The 17,616-nt window shown below is 53.0% G+C and overlaps 1 protein-coding gene across 1 annotated transcript; it reads right to left on the bottom strand.

Moving 5' to 3' along the window:
- Nucleotides 1-267: 267 nt before the first annotated feature.
- Nucleotides 268-16,496, bottom strand: PYGB (glycogen phosphorylase B). Its single transcript, XM_064415277.1, has 20 exons — nt 16,158-16,496; nt 13,909-14,010; nt 12,001-12,079; nt 10,976-11,079; nt 9,533-9,664; nt 7,362-7,473; nt 6,891-6,973; nt 5,867-6,010; nt 5,450-5,542; nt 5,189-5,335; nt 4,920-5,083; nt 4,512-4,626; nt 3,713-3,814; nt 3,432-3,579; nt 2,854-2,912; nt 2,014-2,155; nt 1,484-1,691; nt 983-1,117; nt 808-874; nt 268-568 (listed from the first exon to the last, which is right to left on the bottom strand). The coding sequence occupies exons 1-20, from the start codon at nt 16,398-16,400 to the stop codon at nt 416-418; spliced, it is 2,532 nt and encodes an 843-aa protein (XP_064271347.1). The 5' UTR covers nt 16,401-16,496; the 3' UTR covers nt 268-415.
- Between the last annotated feature and the right edge of the window lie 1,120 nt (nt 16,497-17,616).

Below are 17,616 nucleotides of genomic sequence, written 5' to 3'. Positions count from 1 at the left end.
TCCCAGCTTTGGGCCCAGCAGACCCCTGCAGGAGAAAGACACACTTTGTGTTGGCTAATCCTACTTTAGGGAGCAGGGGCAAGGAGGCCAGGCCCTTGCACACAGGTGGAGGGGAGGGTTTACTTGGAAAGCCCTTGTTAAGCATGGAGCACAGCTGTGGAAGACTTATCCATGGTCATCTCTCACTAAAAGCACTATGCAGCACGTGCAGGCTAGGTAGGTGCAAACACAAGGTCCTTTCTCCTGCCCTCCAGCTCTTGTTCCTTAGTCAGGGCTCCTCCTCAGAGCATCCTTCTATCCCTCTGAGGGAAAGGCCTTGGTTCTGCAGAGCTGAGCCCATCTGACTGGTGGTGAAATGCAGGTGAGGCTTTCTGCAATGGGAGCATATCCCTCCTTCCTTCCCTTGGTGCTTGCATCAATTTCGGGGCAGGTTGGGCGGGGGGATTGCTGTGGCAGAAGGCTCCACCCCCCAGATCTCACGGGCATACTCTGTGATGGTTCTGTCACTGGAGAACTTGCCCGAGCACGCAATGTTCCTGATGACTTTCCTTGTCCATTCCCGGGGATCCTGGGAAGAAGAGAGGCAGTGTCAGTACTCAGTTGCTCACCCAGCTCCGTCCTGGCTCGCAGCCTTGCAGGGCACTGGCTGGTTTAAAACACCATGGTGGGGGGCTGCTGAAACAGCCAAACCTGCCTCACCCTGCCCCAGGGCACCACATGCTGCAGTGTTCCTAAGAAAGGCTCCACTGTAGCACACTCATCCCAGTTAACCCCCAGTCTTCCCACTCAGCAGTGGGCGAGTCTTACCATGAACAGCTGGTCCACTTGCCCTTGGCACTTAATGTAGGCCTCATAGTCTGCAAACACCTTAAACCTGAAACCCAAAGCAGAGTCTGGCTGGGGCTTGCCTTCTGGGCAGGACAGACATCTTCCCATGAGCAGCCAGGGCTCTCCCTGCACAGGGATGCTTCCCAGGACTCACCTGTCGTGGTACATGAGCATGTTGACAACATCCTTGAAGCAGCCGGGGTCCCGCGGGGAGAAGAAGCCGCTGGTGATCTGGTCGATGGCCTGGCGCAGCTCGGGCAGGCGCTCGTAGTACTCACGGGCGTTGTACCTGTGCCAGCAGAGACAGCCTCTGGGCACTGCTGCTCTTCCTGGGGCCCTTGTGTCTGGGGCAGGGAGGGCAGGCAAGGATGTGCTACAGCTCCTGAGTGAGGGGCTTGCTCCCAGGGCTGTGTCCATCAGAGCACCCTGCTCGTGGCTCAGACCAGCAGCGGTGTCTGACACGCTTCGTGCCATGTCCCACTCACAGCTTGGGCAAGCTGAATCATTGCAGCCCAAGGCAAAGACTGCCTCTAGCCCCCTGCTTTTTCCTGTCCAGAACTGCCCAGAAGAAAAGGTGTCCCTCCCAGAGAACAAGGCTCTCCCCACCAGAGCTGAGCCCTGCATCCCCATCTGACAAGCCCTGGCGTTCACCAACCCTTTCCGGTCCAGGGCCTCCACGTCCTCCACCCGCATGCCAAATATGAAGAGGTTTTCTTCTCCTGCCTCCTCAGCCATCTCCACGTTGGCTCCGTCCATGGTACCAATGGTGAGGGCCCCGTTCACCATGAACTTCATGTTGCCGGTACCTGAGGCCTCCGTGCCAGCTGTGGAGATCTGCTGGGAGAGATCCGCTGCTGGGATCACTGCCAGGTGCAAGAGAAGTAGGAGTTAATCCTTGGCCCATTGCAGCTCCCCACAACCAGGACTGGCATTTGCCAGTGGCCCTTCTGAGCTTGCCCTCAGCCCAAACAGCACAACTCTGGGGCCAGGCTCAGCTTTGCCATGACCCCAAGCAGCTGCTGCCACTCCTGCATGAAGCTGGCTTCCTGCCCTGTATGGAGCCTTCAGGCTTATCCTAGGGACAGCCAGGTGTCCTGCCACAACTGCCTCTCAGGCCAGCCCATTCCTGGGCTCAGCTGGGACATGCCCAACTTCTGACACGTGCTTGCAGAAGACCAGACATACCCTTCTCAGCCAAGGATACCCGGTAGTTCTCCAGGAAGATGACCTTGAGCTTGTCCCCCACGTAGGGGTCGTTGTTGATGACCTCACCAATGGATGTGATGAGTTTGATGATCATCTTGGCCATGTGGTAGCCAGGGGCCGCCTGAAGAAGAGCAGTCCAGAAATGGGGAAGGCTTTTAAGGAAGGGAGAGCATAACAGATGACAGTGTGGGGTTCTCACTGCAACGAGTCTGAGCCTCACCTCTGCTGTTCACATGGAATCACAGCATGGTTTGGGTTGGAAAGGACCTTTGAAAGGCATCTAGCCCAACCCCTCTGCAATAAGCAGGGACATCTTCAACTAGACCAGGTTGCTGAGAGCCCCATCCAACATATCTTGAATGTTTCCAGAGATGGAGCATGTATCACCTCAGGGCAACTTGTTCCAGTTGGTCACCACATTGATTGAGAAAATTTCCACCTTAGATCTAATCTAAATTAACCCTTCTTCAATTTAAAACCACTATCTCTTGTTCTATCACAACAGGTCCTGCTAAAACATTTGTCCCCATCTTTCTTAAAAGGCCCACTTCAAGCACTTAAAGGCTACCATAAAGTCTGCCCAGAGCCTGAACAATTCTAATTGTCCCAGCCATGAATTAGGAAAAACACCCTATTGGGAGAAGAAGTCCTGAGCCATGGGGTAATAGTGCTGGAGCCTTGCTCAGTCCAGTTAGTTCATGGAGGTGTTCCCTGCTGCTGGCTAATCTACAGCAGGCCCAGCAAAGCCACAGAAAGGAGACAGGACCTTCCCCATCCACCCCCGAGCCACGCATGCATCGAGTCTGGAATGCAGGTTACCTTTCCTCCAATCATAATGGTCCTGGGCACAAAGGATTTGGATGGATTACATCTGATGCCTGAAAGAGCAGGGATCTTTCTTCAAAATTTTTTCAAATTTGAAAGCTCAAATTTGATCTTAAAAAAAAAAAATTAAAAATCTTCAGAACTGAAGATAAACGGGGCAGATCAGGTCTGCCTGATCAGAGGCAGGCTGGGATCTCAGCCCATGTCACAAGGACCCATCAACCTTGGAGGACCCTGACACCCAACCAGACAGCTGCTGGAGCTGTGGTGAGCAAAAAACGGCCACAGAAACCTTGGGGACTCAGATCCTTGGAGAACTACTGAAGCCAGAACAATGCAGAGCTCCAATGACTTGCCTCCCTTTGGGAATGCGCAGGGGCCCCAGGAATACAATGGGAAATGGGATCTTAACTTGCACCAGGTCAGTCTCAACAGCTGTAGAACAGGTGTGGAGGTTACTTGGGCTGGAGATTTGGGCTGTGAGCTTTTCCCCAGAGCTCTGTATGAGCCTTCAGACACTCTGTCTTCCCTCCTGGAGGGAAGCCCTGGCAGTGAGAGGCCGGGGAACTTACGGTTGTAGAGGGTGATGGCATGCAGGCAGTTCAGCAGCTGCCGCTTGTACTCATGGATTCGCTTCACCTGGACATCAAACATGGACGTAGGGTTGATCTTCACCTTGTACTGCTCCTCCAGGTAGGCTGCAAATTTCAGCTTGTTCTCCTGGCAGAAAAATTTGAGGAACAGGCATGAGTTGCCAGGGCTTGCATCAGAAGTGAGCGTTTGCTGCTGGGACGTTCCTGGCAGCATGGTGCTTTTAGCCTTCTTCCCCCAGGCTACCTCCAGTGCATGTTACCTGCTTGACTTTTGCCACATCCCTGATAAAAGTCTCATTATCGATGAACTCCAGTAGCTTCTTCAGCTGGCTCAGATCTGTGATAAAGCCTTCCCCAATTTTCTAAAACAACAAATCAGGAATGTCATGAGACACTTCGCCCAGTCCACGACTGCCCTTTCCCAGCAGAAGTGCCACAGTCCCCTTGGGAACTGGAAGAGGCAGTGTGGCCAGGAAAAGGCAGTTTCTTATCATGAGATTATTTTTCTGTATCACAAAGAAGCCCAGTGGAAACAGGGCACTTGCAAAAATTCAGACAAGCCCCCCTTTCTCAAGAAATTTCAGCAGGAAGAGGGAGGATGTGTGCACATGTGCCATGGCCTCCTGGCAGCTGCAGAAACCAATGAGCAGGACATGAAGATTCACTTAACTACAGGATGATATTCCGTCATTGCATATTGCAGTGTGATGTAAAAACCTGTCCTAAAGGGCCTGGGAAATACAAGGGACAGGATTGGGGCTGGGCCTCCATGGGAGGAGCTCCTTTGTGCCTATGAAGCTGAACACTTGTCCAGACACCCTATGGTTGTGCCTGTGTGCAGCCCCCATGAGGGCAAGGACCAGATCCAGATTTCCACAGCTTTTTTGGGCCAACTCTTCATCAACTTTAGAGCCCAGACAATCTCACTCCTACACGTACCACAGCACGGTCCTCTGAGACTGTCCCCACACAGCTGCCCGGTGTCACCTTTAGGTGACCACAGAAGAGGTGACCAAAGGGATCACACTCAGCTCCTCACTTCACGTGATCACCACTCACCTCAGCAATAATGTCAGCCAATCCTGGGTTGCACAGCAGGAGCCAGCGCCTCGGCGTGATCCCGTTGGTCTTGTTCTGAAACTTTTCTGGCTCCAGCTCATAGAAATCCTTGAACCTGGAACACCAGGGAGCTCTGAGCCACCCACCACCACCCGAGCTACAGCTGGGCCCCGCAGTGTGTGCTCAGGGCAAGCTCTATCAGTCTCCCTGTAACAGCTGTGAACTCTTTGCTGCCTCTCACCCCCTTCCTCAGCTGTACTGCCAAGAGTTTCCCCAGCTCCAAAGGGTCTCCCCAGCAAGGCAACCAAAGCAGACCCGGACACACAGCTGCCCCAGCCAACCCTTCCCAGCTGGCAGGCAAAGCCCAGCGAGCAGAGAGGGTGCATGCGTGGGTGTGTCCCAACTCACACCGAGTTCTTCACGATGTCGGAGTGGATGCGGGCCACGCCGTTGACGGCGTGGGAGCCGATGACGCAGAGATGAGCCATGTTGATCCGCTTGCAGTCTCCCTCCTCGATCACCGACATCCTGCGCAGACGGTCGATGTCCCCCGGGTACAGAGCTGCCACACGCTGCGGGCAGGGAGGGGGACATGGGTGACACGGCCAAAGGACCTAGGAGCATCTTGGTCACACCAGGATGCCCAGAGTTCCCACAGCCTGGGACAGGTCCCTTACATCGAGGTGCATTTGGTTGAGGGCGTAAATGATCTCCAGGTGCCGTGGCAGCAGCTTCTCAAACATGGAGACCGGCCAGCGCTCCAGGGCTTCAGGCAGCACTGTGTGGTTGGTGTAGGCACAGGTCCTTTTTGTGATCTCCCAGGCCTGCATTACAGACAGCAGGTTAATGCACCCAGTGCACCCAGGCCAGGTGGGAAAAGGAAATCCCACAGATCCTTCCCCTGCAAGGTTCAGCAGGGTGCTCCCAGCTCTGCTCACCTTGTCCCAGTCCACTTTCTCCACATCCACCAGGATTCGCATGAGCTCTGGTATGGACAGGGCAGGGTGGGTGTCATTAAGCTGAATAGCCACCTGCAACACAGACTTGCTGTTCTCAGTTCTGGCAGTGACAGGACTGTGACAGTGCCCTGCATGCATGGGGTTGGGGTAAGAGTAAGCCCCAAGGCTCTTCTCATAACTCACAACCCAGAAACAGAGAGAACGCTCAGTAATGGAGCTATTTCAAGTTTTGCTCTAAATTACAATTTTTTCCCTGGGAAAACAGGCCTGGAGATCATCTGTTTTACAACCCAAATTGCCAGGGTGTTTGTATAAATGCCCCCGTTTAGTCCTGCTCTCCCTCGAGAGAGGCAGGTCTGGCTGAAGTTTCCCCAGTGCCTCTGCCCACGGACTCACCTTGTCTGGGAAGGTTTCAAAGCATGTTCTCACGGGGTCCCGGCAGCCGAATTTGGAGGACTTGAAGCGGCGGATGATGTCCTGGAGGGTGGCAGCCACCACAAAGTACTCCTGCTTCAGCCGCAGCTCCTTGCCTTCAAAGAACTGCAGGTGGGGGCACCACATCCATCAGAGCTGCAGCTGCCATCCCCACCTGGCAGCCAAAGCCCTGGAGATGCTCCTCTCCTCCCCGAGGGGCTTCCCAACAGGCTTCACACGTTTGGCTCCTCACCAGGGCAAATGTGGATGTTTCTCATATGTCTGTAGGGACTCACAAAGGGCTTGGCATCCCAAACAGCTGCTTCCAGAGAGAGCAACTGAGAGAGAGAGAGCCTGCCCCATCCATGCTTCTCCTACAGAGCCAGCACAGTACCCTCCCTCGTGGCAAAATCTTTTGCAGGGCTTTTTGACAAAGGGTTTTGGGCTTTCTGCAATAGCCAGGGATGTCTCTGGACACATCAGCTGCCTCACACACACCATGCTTTCTGCTGGTCTATTTTAAAACACCAGCAGGTTTGATAGGGTGTGGGGCAAAGTGCAGGGGATTTTCTTTTCCAGAACAGAAGCCAATCCATGACTAGATATGAGGGCTCTTCCCTTTTGGACCCAGAGCCCAGAGTGCTTGGCCTGGGACAGCACTTGCAGTGGGAAATCCCTTGAACTGGGGATGGAAATGAGCCCCCGCTGTATAAACTGGCAACTGCCTTGAAGTTGAAGGAGTAATGTGTTCCCCTCCCTGCAGCATGGAACAGAGCAGCTACACTACATGGGCCAGACTCTTAGCTGCCAATCAGCCAGCAAAGACCCTCTGGAGCCAGCAGAGCCATATTTGTTCACTGGGAATTACAGGGACAACCTACACTGTATTAAAGCAGAGCAACAAGCATCAGAAGGCCATGACCTTCCAGTGTTTGCAAACAAGGAGATACAACTGCAGGAAGGATGATTCTGAGCAACAGGGAAGAGAGGCAAGCAAGTCACTCACGTTATCATTTGGGTACAGGACTCTGGATATGTTTTCTGCCAGGTTTCTGTCCAACACTGCCTCGATGTAGTCACCCATATTGACTGGAGGGAGAAAAATACACACAGCACTGCAGCAGCTGTAGAGATTCAGGCAGATCCCTGACACCACACTTTTCCCTCTTTTCTTGTAGAGAGATTTTGTAACAGGAATATTCAGGCTGGTATTAATGGAGCAGGATGGGAATGTACAAGTGTGAAAGGCACTAGAGTGACAGGAGGAGACGGGTGGGTGTCCTGGTGTAGGAGGGCTCTGGAAGCAGCTGGGGAGTAGTGTGATCCATGGATGTGCACACAGTGCTGTGGTTTGGAGATAGCTATGAAATAAACACAAATCAGGCCAGATGTGAAGTGCTGCTCCAGGTGCTGTGCACAAAGGGACAACTGTGTTCCAGCCTGGCCAGAGGAGAGGCAGTGGAGGGACAGCACTTACACTCCTGGAGGTTGAAGTCATTTGGGGCCTTGGCAGACCAGAGTCTCATGGTGTTCACAGTGTTGTTCTTGTATCCAGGCACTGGGGTGTCGTAAGGCATGGCAAGGACAACCTGAAAAGGACAGCATTCCCCCTGGTTACAGCACAGTGACCTAGAGAGTGTGGGACAGCAGCTGAAACCTCTGCAAGAATCCAGAAGTCCTGGCTGTGGAAGGAATCTCACCTCACTAAAATACAGCTGCTGAGCTTCACAGACTTCCCTGCTATCATGGGCACTTCCACCACCTACTGGGAAAGCATTCATAGGAGAACCAGAGCTGTCTGGAGCTTTACTAACCAACTTGACTTTCAACCCCACCAATGACATGCAAAAGAGAGTTGCAAGAAACCTCCTGACCTTCCTGTACCAACTGGGGTACCTATCAGAGCACTGAAAGCACCCCCAGCTGCCCACTGGGATTCTGTCTGTGCTAGGGTAAAGCCAGGGCAGCTTGGACTTTTGAGTTTCCATCTGTGATTAACTCCACATCCTGAATTGTGCCCATTGGCCTTCTGCAACCTGCCAGGACCAAACCCTACAACTGCAGCACCATTTCCAGAGCCATCCCCCCAATATTCAGGGTTTGTTGAACCTGCCTGCATAACTCCACTGAGATCTCCAGCACCTGAACTGAACATGAGTGTGAAACTCCTTGTGCAGATGATGCTTAAGCCTCAGGAGGCTGCACACATGGCTACAGGGAGAAACCCTGGACCTCCTAGTTCACACAGCAGGGCAACCTGGGCAGATCAGCATGTTGGTCATGAACAGCCTCTTTGTGCTGGCATCAGCAACAGCTCCCCTCTGGGGAGAATCAGCAAGAGCTCAGGCTCTCCAAGCTGCTGTTACCAGCTCCGAACATGGAAGCAGGCAGGGAGCCTGCCCAGGAACTGGGGCACACATCACATGAACTCAGCCATGCTATATTTGGAGACTGCATTTTTGGCTTTTTTGAACTTTTCCAACTTGTTTCCTTAGCAGCACTATCTGAAAACCCACCTCCTTGTAGGAAGCAGTGTTTGGGATCCCTGAAACCCCAGACTACCAGCAGGATCAGAAGAGACACGTGTTGAAATACAATGGCACTCGGTCCCCAGACGGGTGCCTGCTGCACGTGGGGGCCAGAGAGCTCTGGCACAGTGCTCCCAAGATGTTCACTGTGCTGGGGCTGTGGTGTTGAAACCCTGCACTGTTAACATGGCAACGACCTAGGTCACTTCATGGCCTCCTACAACCAGAAATAAAATGGTTTATTTCTCCTCTGAGCAGGCCCAGGTGACTGTAACTGAGCTTCTTGGTGCTGAAGAGAATGGCTGGGCTCTGTGGCTGTGAGCTCCTTGAATTAACTGAGCTGGTTCATCAGACAGAGAGACTGCTGAACATTATGGGAACAAGGCTAGGTCATCTCCCTGAATCACAGAGAAATTAATTGTCCTTCCTTCCTCCACCCTGAGCAGTGCTTACAGACGAGAGGCTGAAGCATCTCCCATCCTTTTAATAAACCTGTGCCTTTGTTAGCAGTGAAATGGGAATGCACCTATGATGCAGTAGCCTGAACAAGCATGAGTTCCTGAAATACAGCATTATCTCCTCAGCTGTGGGAGAGGCTAGAGGAGTGTTTGTGCTCCATGATGCCACAAACAAGGCCTCCAGGCATACTGGAGACTGGAATCCATACCTCCAGCCTCCCCTGACAGCACTCTGCTCATTGGCCTGCTCTGGAGAAGAGGAACTTGCTCTCATGACAAGAGCTAAACACCCACAGGATTGCTCCATGCCTCTGCACAGCAGCAGCATCAGAACCAGCTGAAAATCCACAGTGTGAGTGAACAGTGGCCAGGAGCAGCGTGGAAGTAGCCTACAATTCTTCTCCAACATAAATCCATGTAAGATTGTGCAGCTTTGCCTGGAGATCAATAGATCTCTCTTTTTTCTCAAATCCTGCTATAACAATTCAACAAAAGCTTTTATCTCCTCAAACCCCATAGGCTACAAAGTCACCTTCATAACTGCAAGGGTAGCAGAGGGAGTTTGGCCAGTCTGGGAGAGAAGCAAAGCCTGAAGACCTCAGGCAGCCCAGGGTTACCCTGCCTGGCCTTCCCCAGCCCAGCAGGGAGACTGATGGTGGTACCTGGGTGTCGATCCACTTCACCCCCTCGGGAGTGTGCTCCACACGGCCGTAGAAGTGCACCGGGAGCATGTACTCGGGGCGGGCCTTCTCCCAGGGATTGCCGTAGCGCAGCCAGTCGTCCGCCTCCTCCACCTGCAGGAGGAGGAGCAAGAGGCACACGGGGCTCAAGGAGTGCCCTGGGGCTCCACCAGAAGGCTGAACACAGCTCTCCATAGGGAGACCCGTTTAAAAGCAAAGCTTCAGCAAGCTGGCTTTAAAAATGGATATGCAGAGGCCTCTAGAGGATAGCCGGGCTTTCCAAAACTTGGATGATTGCATCCCAGCTGGTATAAATAAATCAGCCTCTATGGATCTTTGTTAAGGTTTAAGCCATGCAAACTGCACAGACCACTGCACTCGGTCTGTCTCCAGGCCTTCACATCCAGTGTGACTGTGGATACTGTGGAATATGTGGGATGAGGCACCCAGTGGGGATGTTCCTGGCCACAAGCCACACCCTGTCAGCCAGGTCTTGTTAACTGCTCTGCCCCCTGCCAGAGGGGGTTTCTCCTCTCAGCTCACAACTGTGGCAATGGGAGCAAAGGGAATCCATCAGAGCCACCTAGGCTGGTGCTATCCAGAGATGCTTTGTGCCTCCACGCATTTCTCTGCTGTGGGGGGAGGGACTTAAAGGAAGGGGGAGATAGTGGGACAAGGAGGGGAAAGGCAGGGGGGAGGGCCACAGCCCAGCATGCCACCACCCCTGTTCTTTTTTAAGAAACATGAGGTCAAACACAGGGGAAGCTTTCCCCTCCCTGTTTTCACCATTTATGGGGCCTAGCATTGCAGCTTCTTTGTGGAGAAGCAGGAAAAAAACAACCTTCAAACCTCTCATGGTCCCTGACTTACAGAGTGGTATTTTAAGGGGAAAAACATACTTTGTACTTCGAAGCAAGGTGAGTCTCCTAATGAAAACCATTTCTAGACACACAGTAAGGAAAACTGCCAGCTGAGGCAGTTTTTAGCCTATTTTCACTGGAAAATAGTACGATAAGTAATGCTACAGGAAAATTCCTGTTTAATCCCTGTCTGCCACTGACCAGGGAACTCACAGGAGCAGCAATCACCCCAGACACTTATGTTCCATAACGATCAAACACATCTGTTGCCAGACACCTTCCTGAGGTATTTAGGCACACCTCCATCCTCAGTCTGACTGCTTTGCTGACTCACTGCCAAGTTGGATGGGACTCTGGGGTTGTTGCAGCTGCACCGTGGAGACCCAGGCAGGCAGACCTCTGGTCTCAGCCATGGCCTGTGGCTCAACTCCCACATCACCTTGCCCAGTGATGGACTCAAACGCCCAGTTTAAGAGCAACTCAAGGCATGGCAGTGCCTTTTACATCCAGCCTTGTCCACAGCACGAAAGAGAGGGAAAAAGAGGGACCTGAGTTTTCCAAGTACCTGCCAGCCATCAACAATCTTCTGGTTGAAGATCCCAAACTCGTAGCGGATGCCGTAACCATACGCTGCCAGACCCAGTGTGGCCATGGAGTCCAGGAAACAGGCTGTAAAGGTGAAGGAAACAGGCTGTAAGGGTGGAGGAAACAGGCTGTAAGGGTGGAGGAAACAGGCTGTAAGGGTCCTGGAAACAGGCTGTAAGGGTCCTGGAAACAGGCTGTAGGAGCAGAGCATGGGCACTCTGCAAAGAACCTCACTCCTTGCTTGCTGCATATGCTACAGCCTGCTGTGCATGGAGATGAGGAGCTGCCACAACAGTGCTGCTGGAAATGTTTAATACTCAGAGGAAACCCATGTGCAGAAGGGAGAGAAGGAGACAGTCTGCAGCAGGACTCTATGCATGTCCTGCTGAGCAACCACAAACCCCCAAAATTGCTGGCGACAAGGACAGATCACCAAAACCCCAAATCCAGCTTTGTTCTAGTGAGAGGTGTTCTAAAATTGCCTTGCTCTAAGCCTGTCTGCCCAGTAAAGCAGAGCTTCTGATCCTGACCTGCTGCACCACCAGCTACTTAACCATTATTGCTTCCAAAGGAAACCCTTCCAGCCCTCAATCAGGCAGTTCTGGTAAAGATCAGCCCCAGCATTTACTCCATGCCGGGGAGCTCTCATCTCCAGCTGTCCCACGGGACAGGCAGACTAAAATAGCAGCCAACAATCTGCCTGTGTGAGAGCTGTTGAGTGCCTCTGAGAAGTGAGAGATTTCACGGGGAGGTGAGGAGAAAGGCTCCAGACAGCCTCTTCCAGCCACAGCCCTGCCTGCTGCACTGCAGAATGCATACCTACAGCTCTGGGGTGCTGCACCTCACTGGGGAGGGGATGTTTCTGGCCAGCCAGGAGCAGGCAGGAGGGTCCCACACTGCTGAAGGCCTGTGGGGCAGATGCCAGTGGTGAGGGTGTGACAGCCATGCCACCCTCAGTCCCCACGCACTCTGCATGAGAAGGGAACTCCCCTCCCCCTGTATTACCTGCCAGGCGGCCCAGGCCTCCATTTCCCAGTCCAGCATCTTCTTCAATTTCTTCCAGCTCCTCCAAGTCCAAACCCAGCTATTGGGGAAGAACCACAGCACACATGTCACCAAACAAACCCCATGTCCTGAGCTGCTCTCCAAGGAGGACAAACACATCCCAAAATCACCCACACTGAGGGAGATTAAACCCACAAGGTCTCTCCACGAAGCATCTCACCAGGACCTAGTACTTGGACAGCCTAATTGATTGGAAAACAATTTAGCTCATCACCAGATGTTGCTTTACCATGAAGAATGTTTCTTTAGAGAGTTCAGACAAAACACTCATACCCTAGCAGCCCCTCAGGTGAGGATGCCCTTTGACCAAACTTGACATTGGAGACAGAATGGGGGGAATGGTCAAGCCAGTGTGCAAGGGATCCCAGAGTCCTGCCTGGGCAGGGAAGGTCATCCCTCTGCTCATGTATTGAGTCCTTGAGGAAGGGCATGGCCAGGCTGGCAGCAGTGACTGCAGCATTCACCATCACTCTCTGTGCTTCCCACATCCTGCCACCGAGCTCCTTGGCTGCAGTCCGTGGCTGGAAGTGGTTGCCTGCACCTCTTGAGCCATTTGTTCTATGGCCTGGGGGCCCCTGCCAGAGGAAGGCTAAGGCTGCCAGCAGCAAGGACTCCCCAGGAGTCCAGGGGTGCAGACTCTCAGGGGGCAGCAGCAGCTCACCCTGGTGCCAGGGGGGACAGCACGGTGTCAAAGCAATACTGCAGCTGCTCCCCAAAGTGTTTTCCCAGCACTTCAATGGTCTGCAACCACAAGATGGGAAAGCCTCATGCACAGAGTGATGGGAACAGAAAAACTGAGATGACTTCCCTCAGTGACAGAGCCATGCTGCATATGAGACCTTTGAAGCAACCTGGCCATGGGCCATGATGAGCTCCACAGGCTGGAGGCTACAGCAAGGGAAGCCTTGGCACATCAGGCCAAATCTGCACTTGGAAACTGTCTTGCAAAGGAACTTGGAGGATGCTCTTGAAAAAAGCCAGCTGCTCTCTGAGGCACAATACCTCAGAGAGGAAACAGGTGCCTCCCTGGAAATCCCTTTGGATCTCTTGGCAGGGAAAGGGCTTGCCAGGATGTTTCAGCAGCAACTGTAGCACCTCATTTAGAGAGACAGTCAAGTGCCCAACTTCTGCTACAAAGTGTAACATGGATCAATCTGGTAGGGCAGAGGGAGGGGAGAAGAGAAGCGGGGAGAAATAAAGGGTTTGGGTGAGAAAGCCAAAAACCTCATTCTGTCAAAAAAGGTCACTGTGCTGTTGCACAGGTGTCTGCAAATAACCATATAAGCAACGGCCTCACATTAGTGATTGCCTTGGTGATACCCAGCTGTGTTTCTTTCAAGATGGAAATCATCTGAGGACATTTTATTTCCAGCAATTTATTTCCCTCCTTTCTCCTTTCCCACCAATTAACTTCTACCTGCCAGCGCTGCTGCTGCGCCTTGTGTACCTCAATGTATGAACTGTAATTTGGTGTTTTGCTGCCCTAGTCCCTGTCTCTCCCATTACACTACATCCCCTGTGATAAACCATCATCTCTCCCACTAATGGAAAGCTCTTTGCAGCCTGTGACTCTCATGTAATTTAGGATACTGGGTGTAGTTTCCAGTACACACTCCTGGTTTCTCCCATTCACTACAGGGAAATGGTGGTTTGGAAAAAGGTTTGGAACCCCAAGGCCCCCTTCATTGTCTTCTCTAGGGAATGAAAAACACTAAGAAAGAGCGAAGCTTCATTTTTTGTAGTCCAAATAACAACCTTCTAAGGCAAAGTCCTGAGAAATAAAGATACTCAGCCATCTGTGTGGAAAAGTTTAGCCTCAGGGAGACCCTGATATCCCCAAGACTTTACCTGGTAAATGGCCTCGTCGCAAGCATTCTGCAGGCCCAGGTTCACCATGGTGTTCTGCAGAGTGCGACCCATGTAGAACTCCAGGGACAGGTAGTAAATGCGCTGGGGAGGCAAAGCGAGACGCTTACACACAGCACAGCACTTACTTTCACTGAAGCTGCTTCAAATCAAGAGCAGACCCAAGCATTTTCCAGAGCAGGGATGTCTTCCCAGACTGGTTTTTGGCGCCTGCTCCTGAACACCACGCACCAGAGTTGTTTGTCAGAAGAATTTCATGCGGGACGCCGGCCAAGCCTCCACCACGCATCTCCCTGCCAACAGCCTTCTATAGAAAAATCTCGCTGCCTGTTAAGTGTTTCCCTAATTAACTCAGGGCAACTATTATCTAGGATGCTGAATGATATATTTATACACTGTCAGGCTCAGCTGAGGTGATGTTTACGCTGAGCTTTTAAAGTTTTCCTAGGCTGAGCTGATCCAGCCTCCCAAAAGCCAGAGCAAGCCCCCTTCCCCATGCAGGCCGGCTGGGCTGAGGGCCAGCACCTTCCTGGGAGTAATTTTCCAGCACTCCCATCTCATGGATCCTCCTGCTCACCCCACACTGAGTTTCACTCCCGTTTCACCCTGTTGAACAAGTAAATTGTCCCATAGGTGGCAAGGTTCTTGGCACTACTGTGCAGTGACCTTCCAAGTTTGAGAGGAGCCGTGTCTGTGCTGCAAATGCTAATGAAAGCCTGTTTGTGGGATGAGAAGCAGGCTGTGCAAACATTTGCCCTCCACAGGCTGGATTCATCCAGCCCTCCACTCAGATTCATTCATTGCCCTCCACTCAGATTCATCACTATGGATATTTTTATAAATAAACCTGAATTCTTAATGGAGCAATTACCTGACTTCAAATTGTGCTTTCCTTTGAATCTCTTTCCACTGTAGTGTGGATCTTTCCCTGCTGAGCAGCAGCATTCCCCACTCTGCTGGGAGTCTGAAAGGGTCAGTCTGTTCCCTGGGGCTCATCAGACAGACCAGGATCATCACACACAAATGCTCTGCTCCTTTCAGTCTCCCACAGGGGCGCATTTCTAGTGAAAATCTAAGTGTAGAGGACAGTAAGCAAACTCACTCCAGGCTCCTCTGAGCCTTTATGGGATCTGTGCAACTCCTTCTGTTGGTGCTGCAACACAGATCAGGGCACATTTGTGTGAGTTGGGACAAAAGGGAGAGTCCCGTGCACCAGTGTAACTCTCAGTGCACATGCAGCCATTCTGTGGTGAAAGTGCACTTTGTTTCTTGTGTCAAGGCAATATTCATCATCTTGGGAAAAGAGCTGACTCAGGGAGGTGGCTGCCTGCCTGCACCCTGGGAAGGTACTTGCCTTTCTCTGTACACACCTGCTCTCTGTGTCTCTCCAGTCAAGTGCTGGATAGGGTCTTAATTCAAAAGGGTTAAGTCTGAGTTATGTCCTGCAGCCCCCAACACCTCCAGCATCACTGTCCTGACTTGGCAAGTGGGGAGGAACCCTGGGGTTTGGTGACCTGGGAGAGTTTATCTCGTTTTTCACAAGGCAAGAAACTCCTCTCCAGCCTGAAAGCTGAGCTGCCTGCATGCACTGCAGGAGTGAAGTCAGGACACAGCTGTGCTGAGCCATGGAGGTGATGATGCCCACAGGGGACACCACCGCAGCAGTTTGAGTGCAGGACGTGACCGTGGTGGAGCACGCAGAGGAGCTGGCAGCAGCAAGGCCCATGCAAGGACCTGCTCAGAGTGGGACCTCAGGGGACATGGCTGTGACAAGGTGCAGGGGGACACAGTTATGAGGGTGTCTGAGGGGGGACAATGCTGCAGCAAGGTTTGGTGGAACCGGACTGCACAAGAGTTTGTGGAGACACAGTCATGGCAAACTGCACAAGGGACACGGCTGTGGCGATGTCCGTGGGGACACAGGCATGGCAAGGTGTGTGTGAGGGACACAGATGAGGCAAGGCTCACGGGGACACAGCCATGGCAATGCCCACGGGGACACAGCAACAGCGGGGTGCGTGTGAGGGATACAGGTGTCATGATGCCCGCAGGGAAGAAATCACGGTGGGATGCATGAGCGGCACGGCCATGGCAAGGCGCCCCACAGCCAGCTGCCTGCAAGGGACAGGGCCCCGCGGTCACACCCGCAGTGACACCTGCCAGGTAGGCACGGAGACACGCTTGGTGAAGGCACAGCCGCCCAGCCCGTCCCTGGTCCCGCCGGGGCTCACCTTGGGGTCCCGCTCGTAGTAGTGCTGCTGGGTGCGGATCCAGCGACCCACCAGGTGGTCGCGCACCGTGTGCGCCAGCGCGAAGTAGTAGTCGCGGGGGGTGGCGACGTTGCGGTCCTTGACGAGGGTGAAGTGCAGGTGGCGATTGAAGCTCTTGCGCACCTCGGCCACGTCGCCCAGCCCCGCGATGCCCCGCACGCTGATCTGCTTCCGACGGTCCCCGTCGCTCAGCGGCGCCGCCATCCCGCCGCCGCCGCCCCGCCGGCTCCGCCGCCGCCTCCGCCGCAGCCGGGCTGGGGCAGGGCCGCGGCCGCCGCGCCTGCGCCTCCTCCGCCCGCGGCGAGGCGGGGCCGGGGCGGGCCGAGGGCACCGGGAGGGCGGCTGCGGCTGGGACGGCAGCGGAGGGCTTGTGTGGCGGAGTGACAGACGGCTCGAGGGGGCAGGGATGGCGTCAGGGCAGTGAGGTCTCATCCCACCCCCCTCTGGCGCTAAAAGCCTCCTCACCACCACGTTCTGATTTCAAATTGAGGGTTTATTGTCGGCACAGCGAGGTTCAAGTGTCCCCACACCCATGAGTCAGGGCTCTCGGGGAAGCTGGGCTCTTCTGCACCCCCAAAAAGACCACTTGGGTCTTCTCTATACATTCATTAAATACATCACAAATCCACAGTTAGATTACAAATAGCACAGCATATCTCCTCCAGACCTGTGATCGCTCCCTGCCTGCATACCAGGCACTGCTGGAGTGGAGCACATCAGCTATCTTGCCATGGCTCACTGCAACCACAATACATTCATTGAGCACAGATGTGTCTGCAGGAAAAGACACTCAAAATACCATGCAAATGCATTAATTCCCAGCCCTGCATCAACCTTGCCAGGGCACAAAAGTCTGCAATGTCCAGTAAGCCATGCTCAGGGTTTATTTTTGTGGCTGCATCTTGTTCATCTATCTTCCTCTGACCAGCTCTAGAACTGTCAAATCCATCATTATCCTTGCACCCAGCTCCCAGGCTTTGCTCATTCAGCAAATAATCTGATGTTGCCTTCCATCATCCACCTCCCAACAGCCAGGGAATCAACATTAGGCTTTAACCCTACAGTGCACACAGGCTCCAACTAATGCCTCCAAGTCTATGTGCAGTTCTAGAGCCTTCCTGAGCTTTTCTCCTTCAGCAGCTGGAACACAGAGCTGTGACTTCCATGCTGCATTTCAAAGCTGCTGCCCGTCAGCAGCATAATGTGTAAATGTACCATTTTTGCACACACACAAGTTTACCTTCGAACACAGGAGTAGTGAAATAAAAATCATCACTGAAAACTGCTGACAAAGAGGAAAAAAACACCCTGAAATCAGGACAGTAAAGAGTTCCTTCTGGAGTGACCGTTCAGCAACTTCAGCACACTGCGAGCACATAGTACAGGCATATTCCAAAAAAGGTGTGTTTTTCTCATAGAG

The sequence above is a fragment of the Passer domesticus genome, chromosome 3, assembly GCF_036417665.1.
Source record: "Passer domesticus isolate bPasDom1 chromosome 3, bPasDom1.hap1, whole genome shotgun sequence".
NCBI classification, from domain to species: domain Eukaryota; kingdom Metazoa; phylum Chordata; class Aves; order Passeriformes; family Passeridae; genus Passer; species Passer domesticus.
The sequence above is the reverse complement of the archived record's forward strand: the minus strand, read 5'-3'. Positions and strand labels throughout refer to the sequence as shown.

Bases quoted from the DNA above. Each gene is read 5' to 3' on its own strand.
- PYGB (XM_064415277.1), bottom strand. From the start codon at position 16,400: ATGGCGGCGCCGCTGAGCGACGGGGACCGTCGGAAGCAGATCAGCGTG. The intron at 9,665-10,975 runs GTACTTGGAAAA...CTCCTCCTGCAG, and splicing joins AGATTGTTGATGGCTGGCAG to GTGGAGGAGGCGGACGACTG. The intron at 6,011-6,890 runs GTGAGTGACTTG...CCCCACCTGCAG, and splicing joins TCCTGTACCCAAATGATAAC to TTCTTTGAAGGCAAGGAGCT.